The 27,911-nt window shown below is 41.2% G+C and overlaps 1 protein-coding gene across 1 annotated transcript in view; it reads left to right on the top strand.

Moving 5' to 3' along the window:
* Nucleotides 1-1,852: 1,852 nt before the first annotated feature.
* LOC134354273 (protein inscuteable homolog) overlaps nt 1,853-27,911 on the top strand; it is a 433,993-nt gene continuing 407,934 nt past the window's right edge. The window contains exon 1 of the mRNA XM_063063187.1: nt 1,853-2,037. Within this exon, the coding sequence (XP_062919257.1) occupies nt 1,978-2,037 (60 nt within the window). The 5' untranslated portion in view covers nt 1,853-1,977. The remainder of the gene's footprint in view (nt 2,038-27,911) is intronic.

The following is a 27,911-nucleotide window of genomic DNA, read 5'->3' on the forward strand; positions in this document are numbered from 1 at the left end:
AGTTTGGCGGTTTATTAAATGGCCGCATAGCAGTTTACTTCCGGTTAAGGATTCGTTTGTTTATCTTTTTACTGATATTGAGCAGAGTTTAATAAACGTTTATTTGTTTATAAAACCTGACTCATTTCTATATTCATTGTTGCCAGTCACGTGACAATTTAAATTGGTAATTTCTGTCAGATGGTGGTAACATTGGTTTATGGGGAATTGGCACAGAAGAGCAGATGAGGCCAGCATCGATCAGCCATGATGATATTCAGTGATGAGATAGACTTAAGAGGCTTGGTGGCCTACCCCTGCTCCTATTTCCTGAGTCAAAAAAACCCTGTTGAGTCTGAAGAAATCAGCACAAGCAGTTTTCAAATGAGTTGACATCTACCTATTTTGTGAAAGTTAAAGCAATTTTCAAAAATGTTTCACAGATTGAGAAGGTATTTTTTGGCAATACTTGTCCTAATTAAATCCTGACCCTTTGTAATGCACCTCTGATGATAAAAATATAAATGCAGCATTAATTCCAAAGGACATGGCATGTCTTTTGTTAGTCCCATTTATGATATTTTAATGAGAACAAATCTTAATTGAATTTTATTCCAATTGTCTAAAGGTACTAATAAACATTGAGTAAAATTGTATGAAGTATTTTGGATTTAAAATAAATAAGAACATGATTGGGAGAAAGGACAAAGGTGGCAAAAATAAACTGAGTACATTTCAGCCATAACCTGATTGACTGACAGCACAAATTCAAAGGATTGAATAGCTTCCTCCTCACTTTAGGGTAGTTCAATGATTTTAAATTCTTACCAGTGGACTTTAAACGCCATGACTGCATGGCAATAATTTCTGCAGATAATGACAACTATCCTCTGACGAGTTCAGTAGTTGGAAAATCATTCGGTAGATGGTTTGAGTATGATTCTTGAAATATAGCCATCATTGGTAACACTGGCATTCACTGCCATCCTGTGCTGCTCTGAACAGGGGACAATGTACCCAAATGCGCAGATCCCTCTCATGCGAGAGCGTACTATTAGAAGCGCAAGTGTAAATACATTATCTCAATAAAGTAAACATAATACATAATGTTACACCAAAAATAAATGTAACATTTTATTTTAATTCCTTTTATCTAAATTCAGAAATGAATCAGTTTAATTTCCAGGAATTGTAGTGAAAAACTTCAGCAGGCCTCAAATTAGAAGCTGGCAACAATGCAACTTCAAGAGGAAACACCTGAATTTAATGTAACAATGCACGAGCAGTGTAACTGCTGCAGCATCAGTTTCCTGGAATCTGGGTGAAAGCTCTGCTTAGGTGAATGGTATGTACAGTATGTATTGACATAGCTTTGTTTTTTTACCTTTTGTATTTATATAGTATGGGACTTTTTGCGCAGCAATGCATTATTAAAATTATTTGCATATTCCTGTTCAAGGTATTTCCTGGAATTTCTGCTTCCTTTGCACATCTGCTCTCTAATTTTCTATTTTGGTTGCATTAGCAGCTTCTGTTATCATATTTATACTTACTTAAATTTGTTTTTCTGAAGACATGAAGTGTATTAAATCATCTAATCTTCCAAATGCATTCTATTTAGCCACCATCAGGGATTTTACAAGGAAATCACTTTGAACATTTTGGCTGCAGCAGTAGACACAACCAGAATAGTTTTATGTCTGTTTGGACTGAAGCCCAGTTAAAGCTGTGCACTGCTTGACTGACGGCATGATGTGGTGTCTCAACCAAAATAAAAGTTCTGAGGCTAGTCTGGACTGCTGAGGTATTTATTTCAGTGGGTAGGGGATAAATCGGAGTCCTATAATGCAACTTGTCAGTGGTTAGTAAAAAACTGAAGACCTCAAGTCTCTTGTGATGTTGGAAAGATTTTTGTGTTTGTTAGAATACTGCTTCCTCCTTCCAGAGTTGCACAAGCTCGTTCGACTGGGAAAGTGAATTGAGGATTTCAAAGGAGACATGGAAGCTAGCAAAGTAGTGAAGAATTTGAAGTCATTTCTGAATTTTAATTATTCTGGGGTAAGTTCTTTTGAAAGATGAAGATGCGGGTGGCATTTACTGCACTGCTTTTCAGATTCTTCAAATATGTTTGTATTTTCATGTCAAGTCAGTTGGCTTGTTTGTTGGCAATGAAATATCCTGTCAGATAAATCATGCATGACAGACAAAAGAAAATTACCACACTGGGAAGCAGAGAATATGATTAGAATGTTTCTATTTTATATCCAAGATTTAACGGTGTTTATTTCCTGGCACTCAATGCAGTGTTACAAGTTTTTACAGAGTACCTTGCAATAATGTTATTCCAAACTGAGAATTATAATTGGAATTATATAGCACAAAGGTAATGGATACAGCCTAGTCCATGACCGATAAAGACCTCCCCTCAATTAAGCACATCTACATGGAGCATTGTTGTGAGAAATCAGCATACATTTCAAGGACCCCTCCACCCAGGTCATGATCCCTTCTCGCTGTTATCATCAGGAAGAAGGTACAGGAGCCTCAGGACTCACACTACCAAGTTCAGGAACAACTATTATCCCTCAACTATCAGGCTCTTGAACTAGTGAGGTTAACTTCATTCAACTTCTCTTGCCCTGTCACTGAACTTTTCCCACTACCTATGGACTCACTTTCAAGGACTTTTCATCTCATGTTCTTGGTATTTATTGCTTACTTATTTATTATTATTTCTTTTTTTTGTATTTTCACAGTTTATTGTCTTTTGCACATTGGTTGGATGTGGTCTTTCATTGATTCTATCATGGTTTTGGATTTATTGAGTATGCCCACAAGAAAATTAATCTTGTGGTTGTATATGGTGACGTATATATACTTTGTTAAATTTACTTTGAACTTTGAAGTGATATTTGTAGGACAGTGTTTGTGAAAAAGGTTAGAAAATGGATTGTAAATCTTGCAATGCGTTTCAAATTCAAATAGGAAATCAACTACTTAAGGTGGAATACAGTAATTTTTATTTCATCTAATTCCCCACACTTCAGGAAAATGACGTGGTGAGATTGCTTTTGATCGTATTGCCTTTGAAGCAGTATCAGTATTTTTATAGGTATTGAAAGTGTGCAATTGTCAATTTAATATTGTACATACTGTATTTTTTTGCTTTGGTTCTATATAATGAGTAGCATTTTGTTTTCATTGTAGCCTTGGGTTTAGGGAAATTACATGAACTCATAGAAATTTTCACTAAAAATTATAGTAGAGATTAATTGTGGAAAAGAAACAAGCATTTTTAAAAGAAATCTTGATTAAGAAGATCAATTTGAGTCAATTCAGAATGAGAGGACTGGCAGAATGTGAATTCAAATCCATCTATATGTTTTGGTTCAGCAGTAAGTTTGCTAACTTTCAGGTCAATGTAATAGGTACCTAGAGTAGAGCAAAGAGTATTCCTGCTGTTTGATTAGCTAATGTTAACTCCTACATTTTCCTACTCTATAATGACTGTGGGACAATGTGTTGGCTGATAAGTAATTTTGGATTTATTGTCAATGAGACAAGTTTAAATCATGATGAACATATGGATATTGTCACAAATTTGGAGAGAAGAAATGCTCTTGACTTTTATTCTTTCAAACTATTGTCCCAGGAATTCAGGATGACCCATGCCTGGAGGGATGGTGTTTGAATGTCAGGGGTGGAATAGTGTTTTGATGAGGAGCACAGATCAGCTAAGGGGTAGCAAGGGGAAGTGGATGGTGACAGTGGATAGCAGTGTCATCATGGGAAACTGGGGATAGTAGATCAGGAATGAATCAAAAGTGATGACCTGGGTCTGGTGTCAGGCATCCTTCTGCATGAGAAAGGATTCACAGACTCAGTTTGTGGTGTAGCATTTAGGAATGCCACCTCGGCTCCAGGGGTCTCGTTCGATCTGCCCCTTTGTGCTGTCAGTGAAGACTTGGTTCTCACTGCGACCAATGAGGATTTCCCCTGGGTGCTCTGGGGAAAGACTCTTACTCTATGATGTACTGGTAGCTACGATGAGCTACTGCTTGATATAAGTTAATGGCAAAGAAGACCAAAGTCGAATCACAGGTAAATGTGAGAGAGAATAAGTTGCAGACGAACAGTTTATTTAAAACTATAAGAATGGGTTTGCTCCTCTGGGAGCTGGCATGGATCCAACAGGCAACCTTCAAAGTCCATTTAAAGATATGAGGTGACATTGCCACACAAAAAGGGCTTGCCTGTTAGATTTCATGAAGTGATCATAACAGTATAGCTACCCTTCCTGTTTTTTTAAAACATCTTCAGTGACATATTGATGAACCACATTTGTTGTTTACTAGAATCCCCTTAGGAAGCAAATATGGTTTAGCTCTTTATCAAGTAGAACGTAAGTTGGGGGTTATCAAAACTCTACATCAGCACGCCAAGAATGTACCTAACAACATTACAGCTAAAGCAAGGAGCACAGGTTTTTGAGAGAAGCATTGAAAGCTTGCACCTAACTGACTGGGTCTTCATCAAGGCAGCAACAGAAAACCAGCAGGGACTTTAGGCCAACAGACAAAGTGAAAGAGCAAAGTGGATGGAAAAACATAGACATCCCATATGTGGCTGGAGTTTTAGAGAAACTCAGAAGGACTTTCAACAAACACTACATCCCTGTGTTTTTCAAACCTACAAACCCACTCAGATCGAAACTCATCTACCCCAGGGATCCTACACCCAAACATAAACAGAGCAGTATTGTGTGTGCTATCCAATGCAAAGAGAACTGCACAGATCTGTGTATCGGTGAGACAAAACAACCACTTCACAAATGGATGGCCCAACATGGAAGGACTAACAGCTCAGGCCAAGACTCAGCTGCATATCGACACCTAAAGGACAATGGATACATCTCTAATGATAGCAATGTGCACATTTTGGATGGAGAGGACTGGTGGTTTGAAAGAGGGATTAAAAAAACCCATCTTTGTCAAACTGGAAAACCCATACCTGAACTGAGAGGGTGGGGTGTGATATCACCTATCAGCTAGTTACAGTGCAGTCCTAACATCTTTACCCCGGCGTCTCCACAATAGTTCACACCTCCATTCATACAAAAATAAGACTAATGACCCCTCATTACCTCTACGACTCTTATCGACACGCATGTAATTTCTATACCTTTAAACAACTTACAGAGTTTATAAGCCAGAAAATAAAACTACCCACCATGGATCAGAACTGCTAGAGCCTCTTGAATGAGTGGCAAAGTGTCTTCAAGACAACACAGCAAGTCCAGTTGCCCTGATTTACTACTGCTTGATATACAATGACCTGGATGACTGAGAACCTTCATAGACAGTATAGCGAAGAAATCATCTGTCCTTCTAAGATCATTGCCACTCCAAGGCATTATGTATTGTTGCAAAGTCAGAATGCTGTTCATTGACTTCAGTTCGGCATTCAATACTGTGGTCCCCTTCAAATTGATCACAAAACTTTGCCAGCTTGGTATCAGCTCATCCCTCTGCAATTGGACCCTGGACTTTCTGACTAACAGACCCCAATCAGTTAAGTTAGACAACCTCTCCTCCTCCACTCTCACCCTGAACACCAGCATGCCTCAAGGCTGTGTGCTGAGCCCTCTTCTGTACTCCCTTTTCACCTATGACTATGTTCCTCTACGTGGTTCTAACTCCATAATCAAGTTCGCAGATGACACCATGGTGGTTGGCCTGATCAGAGGGGATGAGTACAGGGCTACGGTAGGAAACTTTGTCACATGGTGTGAGCAGAATTATCTGCAGCTTAATGTGAAAAAGACTAAGGAGCTGGTGAGAGACCTGAGGAGAGCTAAGGCACTGGTGACACCTGTTTCCATCTAGGGGGTCAGTGTGGACATGGTGGAGGATTACAAATACCTGGGGATATGAATTGACAATAAACTGGACTGGTCAAAGAACACTGAGGCTGTCTACAAGAAGGGTCAGAGCCGTCTCTATTTCCTGAGGAGACTGATGTCCTTTAACATCTGTCGGACAATGCTGAGGATGTTCTATGCGACTGTGGTAGCCAGTGCGATCATTTTTGCTGTTGTGTGCTGGGGCAGCAGACTAAGGGTAGCAGACACCAACAGAATCAACAAACTCATTCGTAAGGCCAGTGATGTTGTGGGGATGGAACTGGACTCTCTGACGGTGGTGTCTGAAAAGAGAATGCTGTCCAACTTGCATGCCATCTTGGACAATGTCTCCCATCCACTACAGAATGCACTGGTTGGGCACAGGAGTACATTCAGCCAGAGACTCATTCCACCGAGATGCAACACAGAGCGTCATAGGAAGTCATTCCTGCCTGTGGCCATCAAACTTTACAACTCCTCCCTTGGAGGGTCAGACACCCTGAGCCAATAGGCTGGTCCTGGACTTAATTCCTGGCATAATTTACATATTACTATTTAATTATTTACGGTTTTATTACTATTTAATTATTTATGGTGTAACTGTAACGAAAACCAATTTCCCCTGGGATCAATAAAGTATGACTATGACTATGACGAGACGGCCTACAGGGATGAGGTCCAGCACCTGGCCACGTGGTGTGCCAACAACAACCTGGCCCCTAACACCCAGAAGACCAAGAAGATCATTGTGGACTTCAGGCATGCTAGGAGCCACACTCTCATCCCCATCTACATCAACAGAGCTGTAGTGGAGCATGTATCAAGCTTCAAATTACCTGGTGTCCACATTTCCGAGGATCTCACCTGGTCCCTGAACTCCTCCATCCTGATCAAAAAGGCACAACAGCACCTTTATTTCCTGCGGAGCATGAAGAAAGCTCACCTCTGTCCCAGGATACTGACAGAATTTTACCGCTGTACCATTGAGAGCATACTCACCAACTGCGTCTCAGTGTGGAATGGTAATTGTCCCGTATCGGACCGCAAAGCACTCCAGTGTGTGGTGAAAACTGCCCAGCAGATTATTGGCACCCAATTGCCCACCATTGAGAACATCTACCATAAACGCTGCCTGGGCAGGGCGAAAAGCATTATCAAGGATGCATCTCACCCTAACCATGGACTTTTTACTCTCCTCCTATCCGGTAGGCACTACAGGAGCCTCCATTCCCGCACCAGCAGGCACAGGAAGAGCTTCTTCCCTCAAGCTGTGACCCTGCTGAACCTCTCATCACAGAACTAAGCAGTATTGCATCCATGTCTCAGTACTTTTATATTTGTGTGCTGTAGCACTTACTTTTTATTTGCAGTTATTTTGTAAATAACACTATTCTTCGCATTTCTGGTTAGATGCTAACTGCATTTCATTGGCTTTGTATCTGTAGTCGGCACAATGACAATAAAGTTGAATCTAATCTAATCTTATTGTAAATTACAGAAATGATGCCGTCTTTATCTTTCCAGAAAAGCATGTCAATCAGCTTTATTCTCAAGACAATAAAACATCTTATAGGCCACTCCCTTTGCTAAACCAATGGAAAACCTCCACTTTTTGTGTGTGTTTACATCATCCTCCCTGCTTTTTTAAAACGTCTTCAGTCACATATTGATAAACCACATTTGTTGTTTACTGAAATCCCCTCATATGGTTCAGCTCTTTATCAAGTAACCTTGAGAGGAAAATCTCATACCAGATGCATCAACGGAATATTCTTCAATGCACACATCCTCATTGAGGGATCAGTAGTGGAAACGGTAAGCAGCTTCAAATTCTTGGTTGTCAACATCCCTGAAGATCTATTCTGGGCCCAACATATTGACAAAATTACAAAGAAGGCACGACAGCAGCTATATTTCATTTGGAGTTTGAGGAGATTTGGTATATCAGCAACGACACTTGTAAGTTTCTACAGATGTACTATGGAAGGCATTTTGACTGATTGCATAACCATCTGGTATGGAGGGGCCACTACACGTGATTGGAAAAAGCTGTAGAAAGTTGCAAACTTGGCTAACTCTATCATGGACACTAACCTCCCCAACATCAAGGGCTATCTTCAAAAGGCAATGCCTCAAAAAGGCAACATTTATCATTAAGGACTCTCATCACCCAGGACATGCCCTCTACTCATTACTACCATCAAGGGGGTGGTAGAGGAGCATGAAGACACACATTCAGTGGTTTAGAAACAGCCTCTTCCCCTCTGCCATCAGATTTTGAATGGAAAATGAACCCATGTACTAACTCACTATTTTCTCACTCCCTTTTGCACTACTTAGTTAATTTAATTTTATCTCTCTCTCTTTCCCTCTATGCTTATTGTAATTTATAGTTTTTTGTTATGTATTGCACGATGCTGCTGCTGCAAACCAATAAATTTCGTGACATATGCCAGTTCCATTGAGCATGATTCTGGTTCTTTATAACTGCTGTGTGTAGCAAGCATATATGTTGCATGATAAGGATTTTTCCAAAAACATAGTGCAGAACTCCTTACAGGATGTTTGTAAAGAAGTTGGAAGCCCTTGAAATTAAAGGGAAAGTGATGATGTGGATCTACAAAAGCCTTAATGACACGAAACTTAAGGCAGTGGATGAAGAGAGTTTGCCTGACAAAGAGCTATTTTGCAACTGAATTTACAAAGCGTCAGTTTTGGGTTGATCATTCAATAAATGATGCCCTGTTTGGTACAGGAGCGGTATTACAATATTTGCAGGTGATTGTCAATACAGCAACTCAATGTAGAGTGATGAGGACAGATTGTTGAATTCAGGGTAACTTTTGTGGAGGTTAAATCCTCCACATGATAGGAAATGGAGATAAATTTCTAGGCTCAATTAATCTTGAAGATAATACACCATAACTGACATTATTTCAAAAATTATTTTAATGAACTGCAAGATTTTTGTATCCATTAGCACATATATTTAGAGATGGTAGAACAAAATGACAATGTGTTTATAAAATTTTACATGGATTTATAACAGAGGCAGAATATAAAAACAGAGTTTATGCTGGAAGTTTAAATCACTGATCATTGTATTGTAGTTAATTCTGTGCATGGCACTTCCAGAAAGATGTAAAGGTTTTCAGAACAATACAAGAGGTTTTTAGTTGTTATGATGAACATCATTTATGAAAAGAACTTGAAAAAATTGATAATATTCATTTTGAAAAAGGGTTAAGTTGAACTGATGTTGATAAAATGATAGGATGTTTAGTTCAAGAGGAAAATGTTACTTTACTTTATACTTTATTATCGCCAAACAATTGATACTAGAGTGTACAATCATCACAGCGATGTTTGATTCTGCGCTTCGTGCTCCCTGGAGTACAAATCGATAGTAAATATTAAAAATTTAAATTATAAATCATGAATAGAAAATAGAAAAGGGAAAGTAAGGTAGTGCAAAAAAACCCAAGAAGCAGGTCCGGATATTTGGAGGGTATGGCCCAGATCTGGGTCAGGATCCGTTCATCAGTCTTATCACAGTTGGAAAGAAACTGTTCCCAAATCTGTCCCTGTGGGTCTTCAAGCTCCTGAGCCTTCTTCCGGAGGGGAGAGGGACGAAAAGTGTTGTTTGGTAAAAAGTCATAGAATTAAAATTGTTGGAAATATCTAGAAGAGAAAGGACAGCTTTTTAAATTCCTACTCAGAATTGTTGGTATCTTCAACATTCCACCAAAACAAAGAAAATATTAAAAACAGGAATTGTTGAGTCAAGTGATGGGATAAAAAAAAGCTTATGGAAGAAAAAGCAGGGCCAGCGGTATAGGTATTAAGTGGTGTTAGCAGGACAAGGTGGCTGTCCTTTAATAGGGCCAATGTGCTTCACGTTTTCAAGATTCTGTGTTTTCATAGATGAGGTGACTCCAAGTGGTCTAGGTAATGTAATACTGATGCAGAAAAAGAGGCAACATGCACTCAACTCACACAAAATACTGGAAGAACTCAGCAGGCCATCATCTATGGAGGGGAATAAATTGTCACTATTTCAGGCTGAGACCCTTCATTTCGATCAAGAGGCCATGTATTTCCTACAAATCCATAGAGCTTTTACCCAAGGTTGTTGCTTAGATTCCCATTTCAAGTAAGCTTGCCTAATTTGTTTCCATTATTTGCTCTTTTAATGACAATGTATTAGAAATTTTGTATTGAGTACGTGCTCTCGTATCAATCTGGGATGATGTCCCTGTGATTTATCCAATAGTATCATCGAATCTAATCTAATCTTTTTTTCATTTACCTGAGAGGGAAGAGAGAGTTATATTTTAATCTTTTTGCCAAAAGTTGGCTTCTCTAGAGCCACAATCCCTTGGTATTAAATGGAATTAACAACCCAGATTACCTGCTCAAGATTATGGGGAAATAAAGGCTTCTTACTCCATACTGAAACACTCATCACATGATGGAAGCATTAGGAGACAATGGTGTAGTCAATCAATGGTTATAGAACAGCTGATACAAGATTGCGCATATTGGCTGCCCTCGCAGAGCAGGCCATGATAACACCTACTCAGGTAATGGGAGTGCTAGCATGCATGGGATCCTGACAGGGCAGATTTTAACATGGTCTTCAGGAGAGATGGGAATGTATTTAAAATGTAACAACATTGTTTGGGACCAGAAGGAGAAGGATAGTTTGAAGACGTGATGGTCCTTTTAAAGAATAGAGATTATTTTTCGATGGATGATAGTGCTGGTTTTGAATGGTTGGAGAACCTTGGAGGGAATGCTGGTTATTATGATGTGCTGCGCCATGTCCACAACTCTCCGCAGTTTCTTGCAGTCACAGGCAAAGCGGTTGCCATACCAAGATATGATGCATCCAGATAGGACATTTCCTGTGGTGCACCAATTAAAAATTGGTGAATGTCAAAGGGGACATGCCAACTTCTTTAGCCTCCTAAGGAGATAGAGACACTGATGAGGTTTCTTGGCCATTACATCAACGTGGTTGGCCCAGTACAGACTATCGGTGATGTTCTCTCCTCAAAATTTGAAGCTCTCAACCCCTTGACCTCAGCACCATTGATGGAAACAAGGGCATATATATTGCACCCCCTGCTTCTTCCTGAAGTCACTGACCAGCTCTTTTGTTTTGCTGACATTGAGGGAAAGTTGTCTTGACACCATGTCACTAGTCTCTCTATCTTCTTTCTTTACACTGACTAATTGTTATTTGAGATACGGCCCACTGCCATGCTATTATCTGCAAACATAGATGGAGTTGGAGCAGAGTCTGGCCATGCTGGAGTGAGTGTATAGAGGGCTGAGGATGCAGTCTCGTGGAGGACCGGTGATGAGAATAATCATGGAGGAGGTGTTGCTTCTTGTTCTTACTGACTGTACCACGTTGTTCAGGACGTTGAGGGTCCAACTGGAAGTCGAGGTATTGAGTCTTAGGACTAGTACTGTTGTTTTATAAAGTACAACCTAAAGTAGCTACCTTTACTGTCTTGATGCTCCAGAAATGTAGAGCCAGGGAGCTAGCATCTGTCATTGTGCTGTTACAGACTGGCAAATTGCACTAGGTTGCGGTTGTATGACAGACTGGAGTTGATGCATGCCATGATCAACCTCTTGAAGCATTTCAAGATAGTGGATGTCAAAGTCATATGTTTGCACCAGAACAAGCTATTGATGATGTTCACTCCTGGGAATTGTAGCTTTCGACCTCAACACCATTGCTGTTATCAGGAGCATGTGCACTATGCTACTTTCTGAAGTCAATGATATAGAGGGTTGAAGGAATATGGATCATATGCAGGCAGAAGCAGTTAGTTTAATTTGGCATCATGCTTGGAACAGACATGTCCGTTAGTACATAGCTAGTGCAGGGAAAATGGCTTCAGGCTTAGTGGTATGTTCTTCGTGTGAGATGTAGGAAACCAAGAGAATACATCTACATGAAGTGCATCGAGCTGCACTTAGAGACCGTGTTAAGGAACTGAGACTGCCCCTGCATGACCTTTTGCTCATACAGGAGAATGAAGAAAAGACAGATAGGAGGTAGTCACGGCTGTGTTGCAGGAGGTAGGTAGCTGGGTGACTATCAGGTGATGGAAGCGGAATAGGCAGATAGTGTGGAATATGCCTGTAGCTGTTCCCCTTAATAAAAAGTATACCGCTCTGGATACTGTGGGGAGGAAGGGAAAGTGGAGAAGAGGAGTGCAGTAGTGATAAGGGAATCCATAGTTAGAGGAGCAGACAGGAGATTCTGCGGACATGAAAGAGACAGCAAATTGGTAAGTTGCCTCCCAGATGCCAGGGTCAGGGGTGTCTCATATTGGGTCCACAGCATTCTAAGGGGGGAGGGATGACAGCTGGAGGACGTGGTACATATTGGTAGCAATGACATAGATAGAAAAAGGGACAAGGTGCTGAAGAGAGAATATAGGGAGCTAGGCAGAAAGTTATAAAGCAGGATCTCAAGGGTCATAATTTGTGGGTTATTGCCAGCACCACGCGTTGGTGAAGGTAAGAATAGGAGATTTTGCAGGTGAATGCATGGCTGATGAATTGATGCAGGGGGCAGGGTCTCAGATTTCCAGATCGTTGTGAACTCTTCTGTGGATGGTATGAACTGTACAGGAATGACTAGTTACACCTGAACCTGAGGGGGACCAATATCCTTGCAGGCAGGTTTGTTAGAGCTGTTGGGGAGGGTTTAAACTAATTTGGCAAGGGGATGTGAACCGAAGTGTTAGGGCTGAGGATGGGACAGTTGGTGTGCAAGCAGATGCAGTGTTTAGTGAGACTATGAGGAAGGACAGACAGATAATAGGGCAAAATTGCAGTCAGTGAGATGAGTTGAAGTGCAACATAGTATAAAAATTGAAAAAGATGCTGAAAACAGGGATGACTGTGTTCTGGTAATGCAGTTAGAGATTGGCAGGTATGACATTATTGGCATCACTGAGATGTGAATGAAAGAAGATTATAATTGGAAACTGAATATCGAAGGATACATCTTGTATAGAAAGGGCAGGTGAGTGCCTCTGTTGGTAAAAAAAAGAAATCAAGTTCTTAGGAAGAGGTGGACGTAGGATCGGAAGATGTAGAATCTTTGTAGGTAGAGATAAGAAACTGTAAGGGTAAAAAGACACTGGTGGGAGTTATATCCAGTCTTCCAAACAGTTGCCAGGATTGAGGTACAAATTGCAACAGGGGATAGAAAAAGGCATGTAACAGGGGCAGCGCTGTGATAATCATGGGGGATTTCAATATGCAGGTAGATGAGGAAAATCAAGTGCTGGATCCCAAGAGATGGGATTTGTAGAATGCCTATGAGATGGCATTGTAGAGTAGCTTGTGGTTAAGCCCACTATGGAAAATGCAATTCTGGATTGAGTGTTGTGTGATGAACCAGAAATGATTTGAGAGCTTAAGGTAAAGGAACCCTAAGGAGATAGTGATCATAATAGGATTGAATTCACCCTGCAGTTTGAGAGGGAGAAGCTGAAGTCAGATATATCAGTATTATAGTGGAGTAAAGGGAATTACAAAGGCATGAGAGAAGAGCAGGCTGAAGTTGATTAGAAGGGGGCACGATCAAGGATGAGGGCAGAGTAGCAATAGCTGGAGTTTCTGGGGCAATTTGGAAGGCACAGGATAAATACATCCCAATGAAGAAGTAGTATTATAAAGGGACGATGAGGAAACCGTGGCTGACAAAGGAAGCTAAAGACAGCATACATCAAAAGAGAGGGCACATAATGGAACAAAAATGAGTGGGAAGTTAGAGGATTGGGAAGTTTTTAAAACCCAACAGAAGGCAACTAATAAAGCAATCTGGAGGGAAAAGATGAAACAGGAAGTTAAGCTAGTCAATAATATAACTGCGGACAGCCTCAGATTTGTTTAGACATATAAAGAGTAAAAGAGAGGCAAGAGTGGAATCAGACTGCTTGAAAATAACACTTAATGACTTAATAAGTGTTTTGTCATTCGTCACTGTGGAACACATCAGCAGTATGCCAGAAATTTGAGAGTGTCGGGGGCAGAAGTGAGTGTAGGCGCAATTATGAAGGAGAAGCTGCTTGGGAGTGTTACGTACCCCGTAACTGGGTTGCCAAACCAGCAGAAATGGATCACTCAGTTGGAGTCTGGAGTACTAGAACTAAGAAAGTTTTATTAAAGAAACAAGCAACACAGTAATCGAAAGGATAATAAATGCAACAATTCAACAATGATAACCACACATGTGCACAGAATTAAGATAACAGCATCAATCAAGCTCTATCGTTGTCTAGGGGTAAATGACCAATTTCAAAATGACTCAAAGTTCAGTCCAGTTAGTAGTCCAGTTCGCAGTAATCGTTGCCATGGCGATGGACAAGGTGGGGGAAGAGAGACATAGAATAGGAACAACTGATCATTCAGAACGGCTTCACTCACAGACCAGCGAGATGGCTCACAAACAGCATTTGGGCGGGTCCTTGGTGATGTCACCTGAGGTCACCGCTGTGACCCCTCCTCCAGATGCGGTCGATCCTCTGCAGTGAACCCGGCACCCAGGCAAGGGCGGACACACACCGGGTTCCCGCTGATCGTACCTTTCCACCCTTGTCGTTGTCTGGCACTTCTCACCCACTCGTGAGAGGCGCACCGCTTCCAGGGTCTCGTTACCTCGGGTGGCGTGTGTGTCTGTCTTAGTGAACCTGTCCCTTTTTATCCCCCTGCTGGGGTATCGCCTGTCCATCACTTCAAACAGTTCAGGGTTCAAAGGGGGGAGCCGCTCCAGACAGCTCTCTCTCCCACATCCCTTCATTACACATCTCCAGACGCTGCTCCATTGTTCCTTATCTCTCCTTCCCCTGAGGGCAGGTGGCAGACCAACTGCTGATGCCACTGATGCTAACCCAGGCCAGCAAACATCTTAATTTTATGTGTATTCTCGTAACAGGATGCTGGAAGGACTGAAGGTAGATAAGGTACCTGGACCAGATGGACTGCAACCCAGTGTTCTCAAAGAGATGGGTGAAGAGATTGTGGTGGCATTAGTCGTGATGTTTCAAGAATCACTAGATTTTGGGATGGTGCCAGAGGATTGGAAAATTGCAAGTATTACTCCTCTACTTTAGAAGGTAAATAGGCAGAAGAAAGGAAATGATAGGCCAGTTAGCTTGACATCAGTAGTTGGCAAGACATTGGAGTCCATTCTTTATGATAAGATTTCAGGGTACTTGGAGACACACGCTAAAATAGGCGAAAGTCAGCATGGTTTCCTTAAGGGGAAATCTTGCCTGACAAATCTGTTGGAATTCTCTGAGGAATTAACAGGCAGGATAGACAAAGGAGAGTCAGTGGATGTTGTTTACTTAGATTTTCAAAAGGCCTTTGACAAGGTGCTGAACATGAGGCTGATAAACAAGATAAGAAACCATGGTATTACAGGAAAGATACTGGCATGGATAGAAGATTGGCTGACTAGCAGGAGGCAAAAAGTGGGAATAATGGGTGTCTTTCCTGGTCGACTGCCAGTGATGACAGGAGTTGGTGTTGGGACCACTTATTTTCATGTTATACATCAATGATATTGATAATGGAATTGAAGGCTTTGTGGCTAACCTTTTGGATGGTAAGGAGATAGGTGATGGGGCAGATAGAGGTGAGGAAGCATTAAGTCTGCTGAAGGATTTGTGCTGATTAGGAGAATGGGCAAGGAAGTGACAGATGGAATATAGTGTAGGGAAGTGTATGGTCATGCACTTTGCTGGAAGGAATTAAGTCATAGACTATTTTCTAAACAGAAATCAGAGGTGCAAAAGAACTTGAGAATCCTTGTGCAGGATTTCCTCAGGTTAATTCGCAGTTTGAGTCAGTGGTAAGGAAGGCAAATGCCATATAAGAATTCATTTCAAGAGAACTAGAATATAAAAGCAAGGATATAATGTTGAGGCTTTGTAAGGCATTGGTCAGAGCATACTTGGAGTATTGTGAGCAGTTTTAGAGCCTTTATCTAAGAAAAGATGTGCTGGCATTGGAGAGGTTCCAGAGGAAATTCACGAGAATGATTCCGGGAAAGAAAGGAATCATTCTGACGGTTTGATGGCTCTGGGCCTATACTTGCTGGAGTTTAGAACAGTGATGGAGGATCTCATTGAAGCTATTGAATATTGAAAGGCCTGGATAGAGTAGATGTAGAGAGAATGTTTTGTATAGCAGGGATGTCTAGGACTTGAGGGCAGAGCCTCAGTGACGTCTGTTTAGAACAGAAAGGGGAAGAAATTCCTTTAGCCAGAGAGTGGTGAATTTGTGGAATTCATTGCCACAGACGGCTGTGGAGGCCGAGTCATTGGGTATGTCTAAAGCAGAAATTGATAAGTTCTTGGTTAGCCAGGGTGTTAAAGATTATAGGGAGATGACAGGTAAATGTGGTTGAGAGGGTTAATAAATCAGCTGTGATGGAATGGCGGATCAGACTTGATGAGCCATGGCGTCTAGTTCTGCTCCTATGTCTTAAGGTCTTCTGGTGATTGTGGGATGAAAGATGAAGGGCAAGATCCATTACTGTCCTGTTCTGCTTTAAATAAAAATATGGAAAATCTGAAGCCATATAGCATTAAAAGTTGACATTTTGCTAATTGCTGTTGTATTGATTTGAAATGAATTCTTAATATATCTAGAAATTTTGTTTACAGTTGATTTTTGTGATCTTTTCTTAGTTCCTTAACAAGTTTAAAAGCTTTACGGTCTCTGAAAAATGTAGGTCCTGACAAATTAAAGCTTTAAATGTTCTTTTAAAAATATAAGTCTATATTTTTGTGTACAAGGAAAAGAAAAAGAGTGTTGCTTCTTTTATATCTTACACATATTTATAGGAATGTTTGCTGAGGCTTAAAATAGTTTAGGGCAGGGTTCCGAATTATGGGTAAAAGTGTTCTATTATATCCAAAGCTTAAAATTATGGTTTAAAATTACAAGGAGAGTTAAGAATTGAAAGACCCAATTAGCAGCAACAGTAATTTCACAGAAAACATGCTCTAGCAATGTTCAGTGGCATATGGACCGATGTTTGAATTCTATTATTTTGAGTTTGCATTGCAAGAAGGTTGAGCTTAGTTCATTGAATGAATTAGGATTAAGTGAATCTTATTAAAATTTTGGTGAATGTAGATGTAAAGTTACTTTACTATTAATGTATGTTGGGGCTAGGGGTGTGTGTGTGTAATAGTCTGAAACAATTGCTTTCAGTGAACTTTCCAACTTATTTATATTAAGTTCTCATCAAAACTTCACTCTTAATGAATAATTATGCCAATTTAATTTTATTTTTCTTCAAGAAAAACAATTACAATTTAAAAGTGACCCTCCTAATTCTGTTGACAGTTCACTGAAAATTTATCTCGGACCATAAATTGGGACATTTTTGTCATGTGACTAATCCATACGTTGTCATGCTTCTTCAATACGTATGAACATCTGTTGTGCTGAAGCCTTTTCCTTTTTGGCTGTCCATACCAATCTGTCTGCTGTAAAGTGCTCTGCAAGATAAGTTTGCACTTACTCTTATTAATGTTGCATTTACAAAAATCTTCTGAACCTTCCTCACTGCAAAACGGCAGCATGCATCCAACAAGCTCCTTTCTGGAGGGAAGTTAAACTTGGCACCATCTTTGGTTTACAAAGCTGCAATCAGTTTATTCCTCTTGTTGCTACAAAGTATAGGGGAAGCACTATCAACCTGCTTCCAGAAAATCTTTCAAATTCATTGAATCTGGAAGGGTGAACCATTGTCCATGTTCTTTCTCAATGCAGTATAATGCTCTTAATTTTTTTTTTTTTTGATGAGGAACAAGGTCCATGTGCCCAAAACCTAATACCTAAAACAACCCAGACATCTGCATCTGCTGAACCTCTTGTGTGCCTGAAACAAGCTCTCCAATCAAAGCTCCATTTAAGCAAATAATCTTCAAGCACATTACCAGCTGTCACTAGGGAAAAATATATTATCTTCACTTGCACATGGGAATCTTTGGCTTGTTCCTACTCATAATGTAGAACGAGTATCTGGGAAAACACAAAGCATCTCAGGTCTGTAAGATTGGAACATGCGGAGGTCAAGCACAATAGCAGAGCCTTTCAGACAACTTGTGCATCCACCTGATCAAGAAATTTGTACACTACCTGTGAGAGAATCTCCAGATCACCACCTCAGAAGTCACAGATATGAATTTGAAATGTATAGTCCTCATGCTCAAGAAGCAGTTGAAGAATGGAAATAGGAATTTTGAAGCTTCTAAATTCTCATCAGTATATTGAGACAAACCACAAACTTCCCCAGTGTTTATATGGTGGTTGTTATTACCTGACACTGAAGAGAATTAAACCATTCCAACTTAATACTTGGTTATTGAACTGGTTGTCACACTGCAAGTGACACTTATTTGCTGCAAAGCCAGAATGAACATGTTGAAGTGTTGGTGTGACAGGCCTTGCAATGTGAGGGGTCCTTTGCTTGAACATTGGATTTTCTTTTCAAAATAATTTTTGGTCCCCTGGGCTCATGCAATGTTTTTGCTTCCTTTTTCCTTTCATCAATATCCAGAAAATAGGCTGATAGGGATTTCAGTGTTTGGATGTAGCAGGAAATATGGTAGATGTTTTTGGGGCAGTGAGTCTTGGGCACCTTAAGAGGTGCATCAGAAAGGCTTAGATATGGTGGGAAAATGGTGGCCTCATCAAAACTTAGTTGAAGCCAGGCCTGTGACAAAGGGAGGGAAGGTCAGGGATTCTCCTTGTAGGGTAGGGTGAGGTGGGGTGGAGTGGACTCACGGTGTGGGTAAGGTCAATCTGGCACTTGTGGATACAGGTGGAAGGTAAGGATCAGAATCAGAAACAGAATCAGAATCAGAATCAGGTTTATTATCACCGGCATGTGACGTGAAATTTGTTAACTTAGCAGCAGCAGTTCAATGCAATACATAATCTAGCAGAGAGAAAGGAAAAATAAAATAAAACATAATAAATAAACAAGTAAATTAATTACATATATTGAATAGATTATTTTAAAAATATGCAAAAACAGAAATACTGTATATTAAAAAAAGTGAGGTAGTGTCCAAAGCTTCAAAGTCTGTTTAGGAATCAGATGACCAAGGGGAATATCAGTAATATTAGAACATAGGACACCGTACAGAATAACATAGGCCCTCAGCCCACAATGCTGTGTCAATCTTCTAACCTACGCTAGGTTAGATCTAACACTCCCCTCCTCCATAGCCCTTCAATTTTCTGTCTTACATGTGCCTATGGTGGAGGCAGATACATTAAGGACCTTTAAGAAACTCTTAGATGGGCACATGGCTTATAGAAAAATGGAGGGCTATGGAGGAGGGAAGTGTCCTTTCCTCATATTTCTGCAAGTGACAGAAATGCGACACCTGCCCAATCACCACCCCCCTTACCTCCATTCGGAGCCCCAAATGGACCTTCCAGGTGAGGCAACACTTCACCTCTGAATCTGTTGGTATCGTCTATTGTATCTGGTGTTCCTGATGTGGCCTCCTCTACATTGACGAGATCCGACATAAATTGGGTGAACCCTTTGCTGAGCACCTCCACTCCATCTGCCAAAAGCGGCATTTCCCGCTGGCCAACCATTTTAATTCCTATCCTCATTCCCATCCCAATATGTTGGTCCATGGTTTCCTCTTTTGCCATGATGAGGCTACTCTCAGAATGGAGGAGCAACACCTCATCTAGGTAGCCCCAACCTGTTGGCATAAACTTTGATTTCTCCTTCTGGTAATTTCCCCCTCCCCGCCCTTTTCTTCTATTCTTCATTCTGTCCTCTTACCTCTTTTCCCCACCTGCTTATTAACTTGCCCTGGACCCTTCCTTCTCTTCCTACTATAGTCCACTCTCCTCTCTTATCAAATTCCTTCTTCTCCAGTCCTTTACTTTTCCCACCCATCTGGCTTCACATCACCAACCTTTTTATTCTGGCATCATCCCCCTCTCCTTCTGGTCCTGATGTTGGGTCTTGGCCTGAAATATTGACTGTTTATTCATTTCCATAGATGCAGCCTGAACTTCTGAATTCCTCCAGCATTTTGTGTGCGTTACTGCAAAATTATGCCCCCTCACATTAGCTATTTCTGCCCTGGGAAAAGTCTCTGGCTGTCCACTGGATCTATGCCTCTTAATAACTTGTGTACCTCTATCAAGTCACCTCTCATCTTCTTCTGCTCCAAAGAACAAAGCAGTAGCTCACTAGATCTATCCTCACAAAACATGTGCTCTAACCCAGGTAGCATCCTGGTAAATCTCCTCAACATGCTCTCTAAAGCTTCCACGTCCTTCCTCTAATGAGGAGGCAGAAGTGAAGACAATGTTTTTAAGTCTAACTAGAGTTTTATAGAGCTGCGCCATTACCCTGCAGCTCTTGAAATCAATCCCCTGACAAATTAAGGCCAATACACCATTCACGCTACACCTTGACCACCCTATCAGCTTGTGCTGCATCTTTGAGAGATCAATGGATATGGACCTCAAGATACCTCTATTCCTCCACACAGCTAAGAATATTGCCACTAACTCTGTATTCTGCCTTCAAATTTGACCTTCCAAAATTAATTTCTACAGATTTTTATGGTTTGAACTCCATTTATCACTTCTCAGCACAGTTCTGCATTTTGTCAATGTCCCGTTGTAACCTACAATAATCTTCTACCTTATGCACAACACAACTAACCTTTGAATTATCTGCACACTAACTAATTCACTCTTCCACTTCCTCATCCCAGTGATTTGTAAAAATCACAAACAGCAGGGGTCTCAGAACAGATCCCAGTGGAACACCACCAGTCACCGACTTCCAGGAAGAACGTTCTCCATCTACTTCCACCCTCTGGCTTCTAAGGACATGCTAATTCTGAATCCACCCGGCCAGGTGTCCCTAACTTTCCATGACCCAGGAGCCATACCTCCTGACTTTGTGAATGAACCTACCATGGATGGAGAACCTTGTTAAATGCCTTTCCTAAAATCCATATACACCACATCCACTGCTCCAACCTCATCAATGTGCTTTGTCAAATAATTCAATCAGGCTCTACCCTTACAAAGCCATGCTGATAGCCCTTATCAGACTATGCTTCTTCAAATGCATGTAAATCCTGTCTAAGAATCTTCTCCAATATTTGCCCATCATTGGTATATAATTTCCATGGAATCCCTATTTCCTTTCTTGAACAAAGGAATAACATTTGCCACCCTCCATGTCAGTGAGAACATAAAGATCATGGCCAAAAGTGCAGTAACCTGAAGTATATCCCATCTGGCCCTGATGACCTATCTATCCTAATATTTTTTAAATATTCCAGAGCACTCTCTTTCTTAATGTTGACATGTTCCAGCTTATCAGCTGATTTTACAATGTCCTCATGAATGCCAAAGTCCCTCACACTGGTGAATGCTGAAACAAAGTATTCATTAAGGACATCACCTACCTCTTCTGACTCCAGGCACGTTTCCTTTTCTATCCCTCATTGGTCCAACCCTGAACCCAGTCATCTTCCTGTTCTTCACTTATGTGTAGAATGCCTTGAGTTTTCCTTGATCCTAAACAACATCTTAATCTCATGCCCCCTTCAAGCTCTCCTATGTCCAGTCTTCAGCTCCATCCTGCCTATCTTGTAACTCTTTAGTGTCCTGCCTGATCCTTACTTACTAGAGTAAGCTTTTTCTTCCTTTTGACTAGATGTTCCACATCTCTTGTTATCCCTGGTTCCTTCACCCTATTGTCCTTTCCCTGAGAACATCTTTTCCCAATTTATGATCCCAAGTTTCAGCTTAATAGTATCACAATTTGCTCTCTCCTATTTAAACATTTTCCCATACCATATTCCTGTCCCAGGTCAGGGATTTGTGGTCACTGCCTCCAAAATGCACTGTCACAGAGAGACCTGACACCTGACCTGGCTCATTGTCTAGTTCTAGTTGGTCTGTCTCCATATTGTATATTCTTCCTGGACATGTCTAACAAATCCACCCCCCCATCTAAACCTTTCGCCTGAAGGAGGCACCAGTCAATATTAGGGAAGTTGAAGTCACCCATGACAATACCACTGCTGTTATTTTTTCACGTCTCCAAAACCTGCCTCCTGATCTGTTCTTCAGTGTTTCTGTTGCTCTTGGAGATGAAGGAGACTCTATAGAATAGTCCCAAAAGAGTGCTTGCTCTATTCTTGTTTCTGACTTTCTGTTACATTGATTCAGTATATGATCCCTCCATGGCGTCCTCCCTTTCTGCAGCTGGGAAACTCTCCCTGATTAGCAATGCCAGTCCTCCACTCTTTTAACTACCCCCCCCCCCCGGTCCCTTTAAAAACGTTAGGAGGCAACATATCATCTAGGAGTCTCTTTCGAGTCCACAGAATTTCCTATCTGCTCCTCTGACTATTGAACCCCGTATCACTATTGCTCTCCTCTTCTTTCCCTTTCCCTCCTGAGCCACAGAGACAAACTCAATGTCAGAGGCCCGGTGGTTGCGACTTTCACCCCAACAGCATCCAAAGCAGCATACCTGTTACTGAGCGGAATGGCCGCAGGGCTACTCTGCACTTTCTTTCTATTCCCTTCCCTTTCCTGACAGTCACCCAGCTACCTGCCTCCTGCAAGTCAGGTGCGACTATCTCCCTGCAGCTCTTATCTACCACCTTCTCATTCTGCCGTATGAGCTGAAGGCCAGCCGATTGCAGCTCCAGTTTCCTAACATGGGCTGTAAGTGGCTGCAGCTGGATGAACCTTGCATCTCTACTTATTAGGGAGACTCGAGATCTCTCAGAGCTCCCACATCTCGCATAAAGAATACACCACTGACCCTGGATCCATTCTCAATACTCTAGCTAGGCACTAATAGATAAAGAAAGACGGAAACATCCCTTAGCCTCCATCGCTCCACACTAAAGCCTTTTCAGCCAAGCCCTCAAGGTCTCCACTCTATCCCTGGCCCACTCACACAATGTCTGCTCCGCTTGAACCTTAATTCTTTTTATAGGCATTTGCCATGTGTCTAATAAATCACAATATCTCAACCCATCAAGAAGTTGGGGAGAGGGAGTGGAGAGGTGTTAGGGAAAGACTGCACGGTAATGTTGTAAGGAATTCTTCCAACAATGTGGGCATTGGAAAGAAGAAAAGAATTGCACAGTAATGGGCAGCCACAAGGAGAATGTGTTTTTGCCCTCTTCTTCCCAACTTTTTTACAAGCACTGGTGAAGATAGTGCATTGCTTCAGAATGTGACATCCTGTTTGGATGTCTTTTGTGTGTGGGTGTGTATGTGTTAGGGTACCTTGTCACATTTGTATGCTGAACCTAAGCTGTCTATTGGTTTGATGCTAGTTCTTGTCTTACTAAATAAGAAAGTGTCTAATAATTCTGTGTACTGGAATTCATCTGAGGCTCTTAAACTTTGATTGGATTGTTTCTAATATTTCTTTTCACCATGGCCATCAAGGGGATTTGTAAATTTATAATTCTGGTCATTTCTGATTATGGTCCACTTTGGCTAAAATTTCTTCATATTACCTCAGATTTCCTTGCTACAATTAATAAAAGGGCTGAACTTGCTCAGGAGCATTATTAGGTCTTATCATGGTTGAACTAATATTCTATTTGATTTGGCCAATGTAACAAAACAAAAGAAACATCAGCAATAATGCAACAAATCTCATTCATTTTTTTTGTTTAGTGCCATTTGTAAGAAGAAATTTAAGAAAGCTGACACATGGGAAGCTTTTATAATGAGTGGTAATTTGTAATAGTAACTGCTTTGGTCTGACATATTATTTTGTATTATATTACACTATGAAGGCTTCCAAATTGGATCCTGATTTATTTAATTCTTAGCACAAGCTGTACAAATAATTGCAGCCATCTGCCACACGGTAGAAAATCCAAGAACCATTTAACAAATTCAGGCAGGGTCTATGGAGAGTCCCTTGCCCTCACTGATGATATATTTTCAGAGCAAGTCCTTTTGATTTGAGTGGAAACTTTCTGAAATAGCTGGCTTTATAGTTGATGATAACTGAAAAGATTATCTTTGTGATGGTAGGTATTGCCAAATATAAATATTTATGTTGCTGTTTATAAATATTTCAGGACGTTTCAACTTACCCCATTTTCCCTGCTCCTGCTCACGCTACTTCCACTCGCTCTCCCTGGTGATTTGCGGATCATATTTAGTAGTTATGGTTCATGACTCTGTGACCACGATGATACAAAGCAAGCTTGTGACCTTAACGTGCAATTTGGGAAGAAGCATGGCTGGAAGTTGATATTTAGATGTCTTTTGTGTATGGTGTGTGTGCTAGTGTACCTTGTCAGATTCGCATGCTGAACATTCAGCCATCTATTGGTTTGCAGTAGTTCTTCTCTGTATACAGGTCTAGGCTGGTCATCCAGAGGCTGATGGGGGCGGGGGGTGATTAGAATTGGGTGTTTCTTTAGACCAATCCAAGAGAAATCGGTAGATATTTGTCAGGTATGCCAGTTTACTTAAGGATACCCAGCAGTCTCTTGATAATTATCTTTGTTCTCTGAGATTTCAAGAGATTTCCAGTGGTGCAACCGACAGAAATCAGGCAGAAAAGGGTTGTATGTGGGAGCAACTAAAGATTAAAAATCAGCTTTATTTATCACATGTATATCCCAACATATGCTGTTGCATATGCTATTTGTGTCAAAGACCAACCCAGTTTGCGGTTGTGCCGAGAGCAGCCTGCAAGTGTTGCCAAGCTCCTGTTGCCAACGTAGCCCACAGCTTACTAAGCTTTACTAATCCAAATGTCTTTGAAATGTGGGAGGAAACTGTAGTCCAATCACAAACAAGAGAAAATCTGCAGATGCTGGAAATCCAAGCAATACACACAAAGTTCTGGAGGAACTCAGCAGGCCAGGCAGCATCTGTGGAAAAGAGTACAGTCAACATTTTGGGCCGAGACCCTTCATCGGCATTGGAAAAAGGTGAGGAATCAGAGTAAGAAAGTGGGGGGAATATGAAACTGTAGTACCTGGAGTAAACACGTGTGGTCACGGGGAGAACATGCAAATTCTAGTGTTTCGTATTCCCAATTCTTCATTAAATGCAGAGATATATAACCATATAACAATTACAACACGGAAACAGGCCATCTCAGCTCTTCTAGTCTGTGCCGGAGTTTATACATATTCTTTATTTTTCTAAAAATCTTGCTTCTTAATCAAGAGAGGATGAGGTAGTTAGTCTGGCATTGGTATAGAGAAATTAGCTTAGTTCATCAGCAGCAAACCTTCTAATGGTGGTCATAGGTCCTGTAGCCAGATGATGGTTGGTGTAAACCTGTTTCCTGTTTCTTCTGTAGGTTTCTGTCAGGACACTTGTGCCTCTCCATGGTGACTGCACCAACCTTGACTCAGTTCCTCAGGCTAACAGGTTATGGGCAGTGCAACTGATGTGATGGCTACTGCTTTATTTCAGGTGACCCTGTGTGATTCTGCTTCTGTGGTGTAACTTTGGCCTTGTTTTGTAATGGCTGGTGCCTCCTGAGTTGATTAAAGAGCAAAGTCTTTGGCAAATGATAATGAACAATGTATTCTACATGTTCCAGCTGGATTAATCTATAGAAAATATGAACCTGCACATGAACAAAGTTGTACTGATTTTACCAGGCATCTTTCATAAAATCTGCTACTCTGAGGTGTTATTTCAAAGATTCAAAAGATTTAAAGTACATTTATTATCAGAGGATATATACTTTGAGATCTCACAACCTTGAGATTTGTCTACTTACAGGCAGCAACAAACAAGAGAATCCAATTAAAAAAGAAAGACCAACATATAGAGTGCAGAGAAGGAGAAAAAAAACACAAATCATGCAAACATTAGAAGCAGGCACCATCATTGCGAACCAGATTGAGTCCATAGGCCCCGAATCTCTGGAGCAGCCAGACTAGGCCCAAAGCCTCAGTCTCAGTTCATCATACGGGGGGGGCAAATCGCTGTGAAGGTTGAAGACACAGAGTGCATAACAGTGGAAGCAGCCTCACAGCCTCAGCGCCATGGAGAGAGGAGTGAACATCAGGGGAGAGTGAGTAAAACTGGCCTAATCCTTATCTCTTGTCCCTGTGTAATCTGTAGTTCTCATGCCTCACTTGTTGTTAACATGGATAAGGTCTGAAGGTATTAAAACAGTATGCATTGCAATATGTGTGCCTACTTAAGATATGTACCATGCGATCAATAACTTTTCAACTGTAATGCAGTGGTTAAGGTTTCTACTGCTACACTGTGGTTTTTTTTAAATTTTCTGCAGTTTTCTGCAAAAGCAGTATTTACTGCTAATAAGAGTGTTCTGACTTTGGCTAAAGATATGTGGCCTATCTCAGATTCCGGAAGGACAGTAGGCTGGTTTGTGTTTTTTTGGCGGGAGGTGTGGAGTGGGGCACAAGGGAGGGTGCCAGAGAATGCTGCACAAAGGAGAGACTCCGTTGTAAGAAGTGCTTTGTGCTGATGAATGGTTCCAAGGAGGAAGTGCCAATACTTCTGAATTAGCAGTTTGTTCAAGATGGTCTTTGAGTAAAGTCCAACCTGTGGCTTGTGTCTTTCATGCAGAATGTGGGTTCTGCGCTGGGTACAGCGATACGTCTGGCTACTTCAGAATTGAGCTCCATTGCTTATTTGCACATTGGATGGGTTTATGCAGGGATTGCTTTCTCTGCAACTCCCTTGACTGTTCGCCCCTCCCCACTGATTTCCCTTCTGGCACTTAACCCTGTAACCATGCTAAGTGTTACACCTGCCGCTACAACTCCTGCTTCACTGCCATTCAGAGCTCCAATGCTTCCTGGTGAGGTGGCACTTCACCTGCAAATCTGTCGGCATCATTTATTCCAGTTGGTGCTCCTGAAGCCAAACCAGATGGGGGAGATCTTAAATTCATTCTTTGCATCTGTATTTACTCAGGAGACGGATACAGAATCTATAGGAGTGAGGTGAAGCAGCAAAACTTCATGGACCCTGTACAGATTGCAGAGGGGAAGGTTTTTGCTACCCTGAGGCAAATCAGGGTTGATAAATTCCCAGGGCCTGACAAGGTGTTTCCTCAGACCCTAAAATGGAGTTTATGTACTGGGGGATTTGAATAGTTTGCACTGGCAAATTAAATTTCAAATGATGTTCATATTTCAACTTATCTGACTATAATGGCTGCAAAAATGTTCAATTTATTATGGAGTCTAGTGCAACTGCTAAGCCTTTTGAGGATGTAGTTAAGGTCTTAAAGGGCCACACTTTTGGGCGTTCATGGTTGAAGAAGCTCAAACTCAACTAGCATGAAGTTCACTTGATTGCTGGGAGAACTGGCCTACAAAAGGTATTAAAGAAATATGCAGAAGTATTCAATGGAGAGCTGGGCAGAATGAAAGGAATCACTGTTAAGCTGGTGTTACGCCCAACGCAGCATCCAAATGCCCGAATGCAAGACCTGTTCCATATGTCCTCAAGTCAAAGGTAGAAGCTGAATTGGAAAGACAAGTCCAAGGTAAGGTATTAGAACCAGTGTGTGTAATTAAATAGGTTACTCCAATAGTTCCTGTCCTAAAAGGGGATGGGGCTTCAAGGCTTTGTGGTGACTTCAAGGTAAACATTAACCTGCTTCTTATGGCTGGACCATGCTCTCTTCCCTTCAATGACCTTTTTGAAGGGTTGCCCAGAGCACAAACACTTAGCAAGATTGACTTGTGTCATGTGTTCTTGCAGATGCATCTGCAGCCATAGTTTCAGCAACTGTTGGCCATTGTGACTCACAAAGGAATGTACAGGTGCCAAAGGCTTCTGTTTAGCATCACATCGGCACCCACACTTTTTCAGTGAGCAAGAGACCAGATCCTGAGTGCATTGACAAGGGTGCAATGCTATTGGATGATTTACTCATTACTGGGAAAAATGAGACATGAGCACCTACAAAACTTGG

Source organism: Mobula hypostoma, chromosome 11, assembly GCF_963921235.1.
Source record: "Mobula hypostoma chromosome 11, sMobHyp1.1, whole genome shotgun sequence".
Taxonomy (NCBI): Eukaryota; Metazoa; Chordata; class Chondrichthyes; order Myliobatiformes; family Myliobatidae; genus Mobula; species Mobula hypostoma.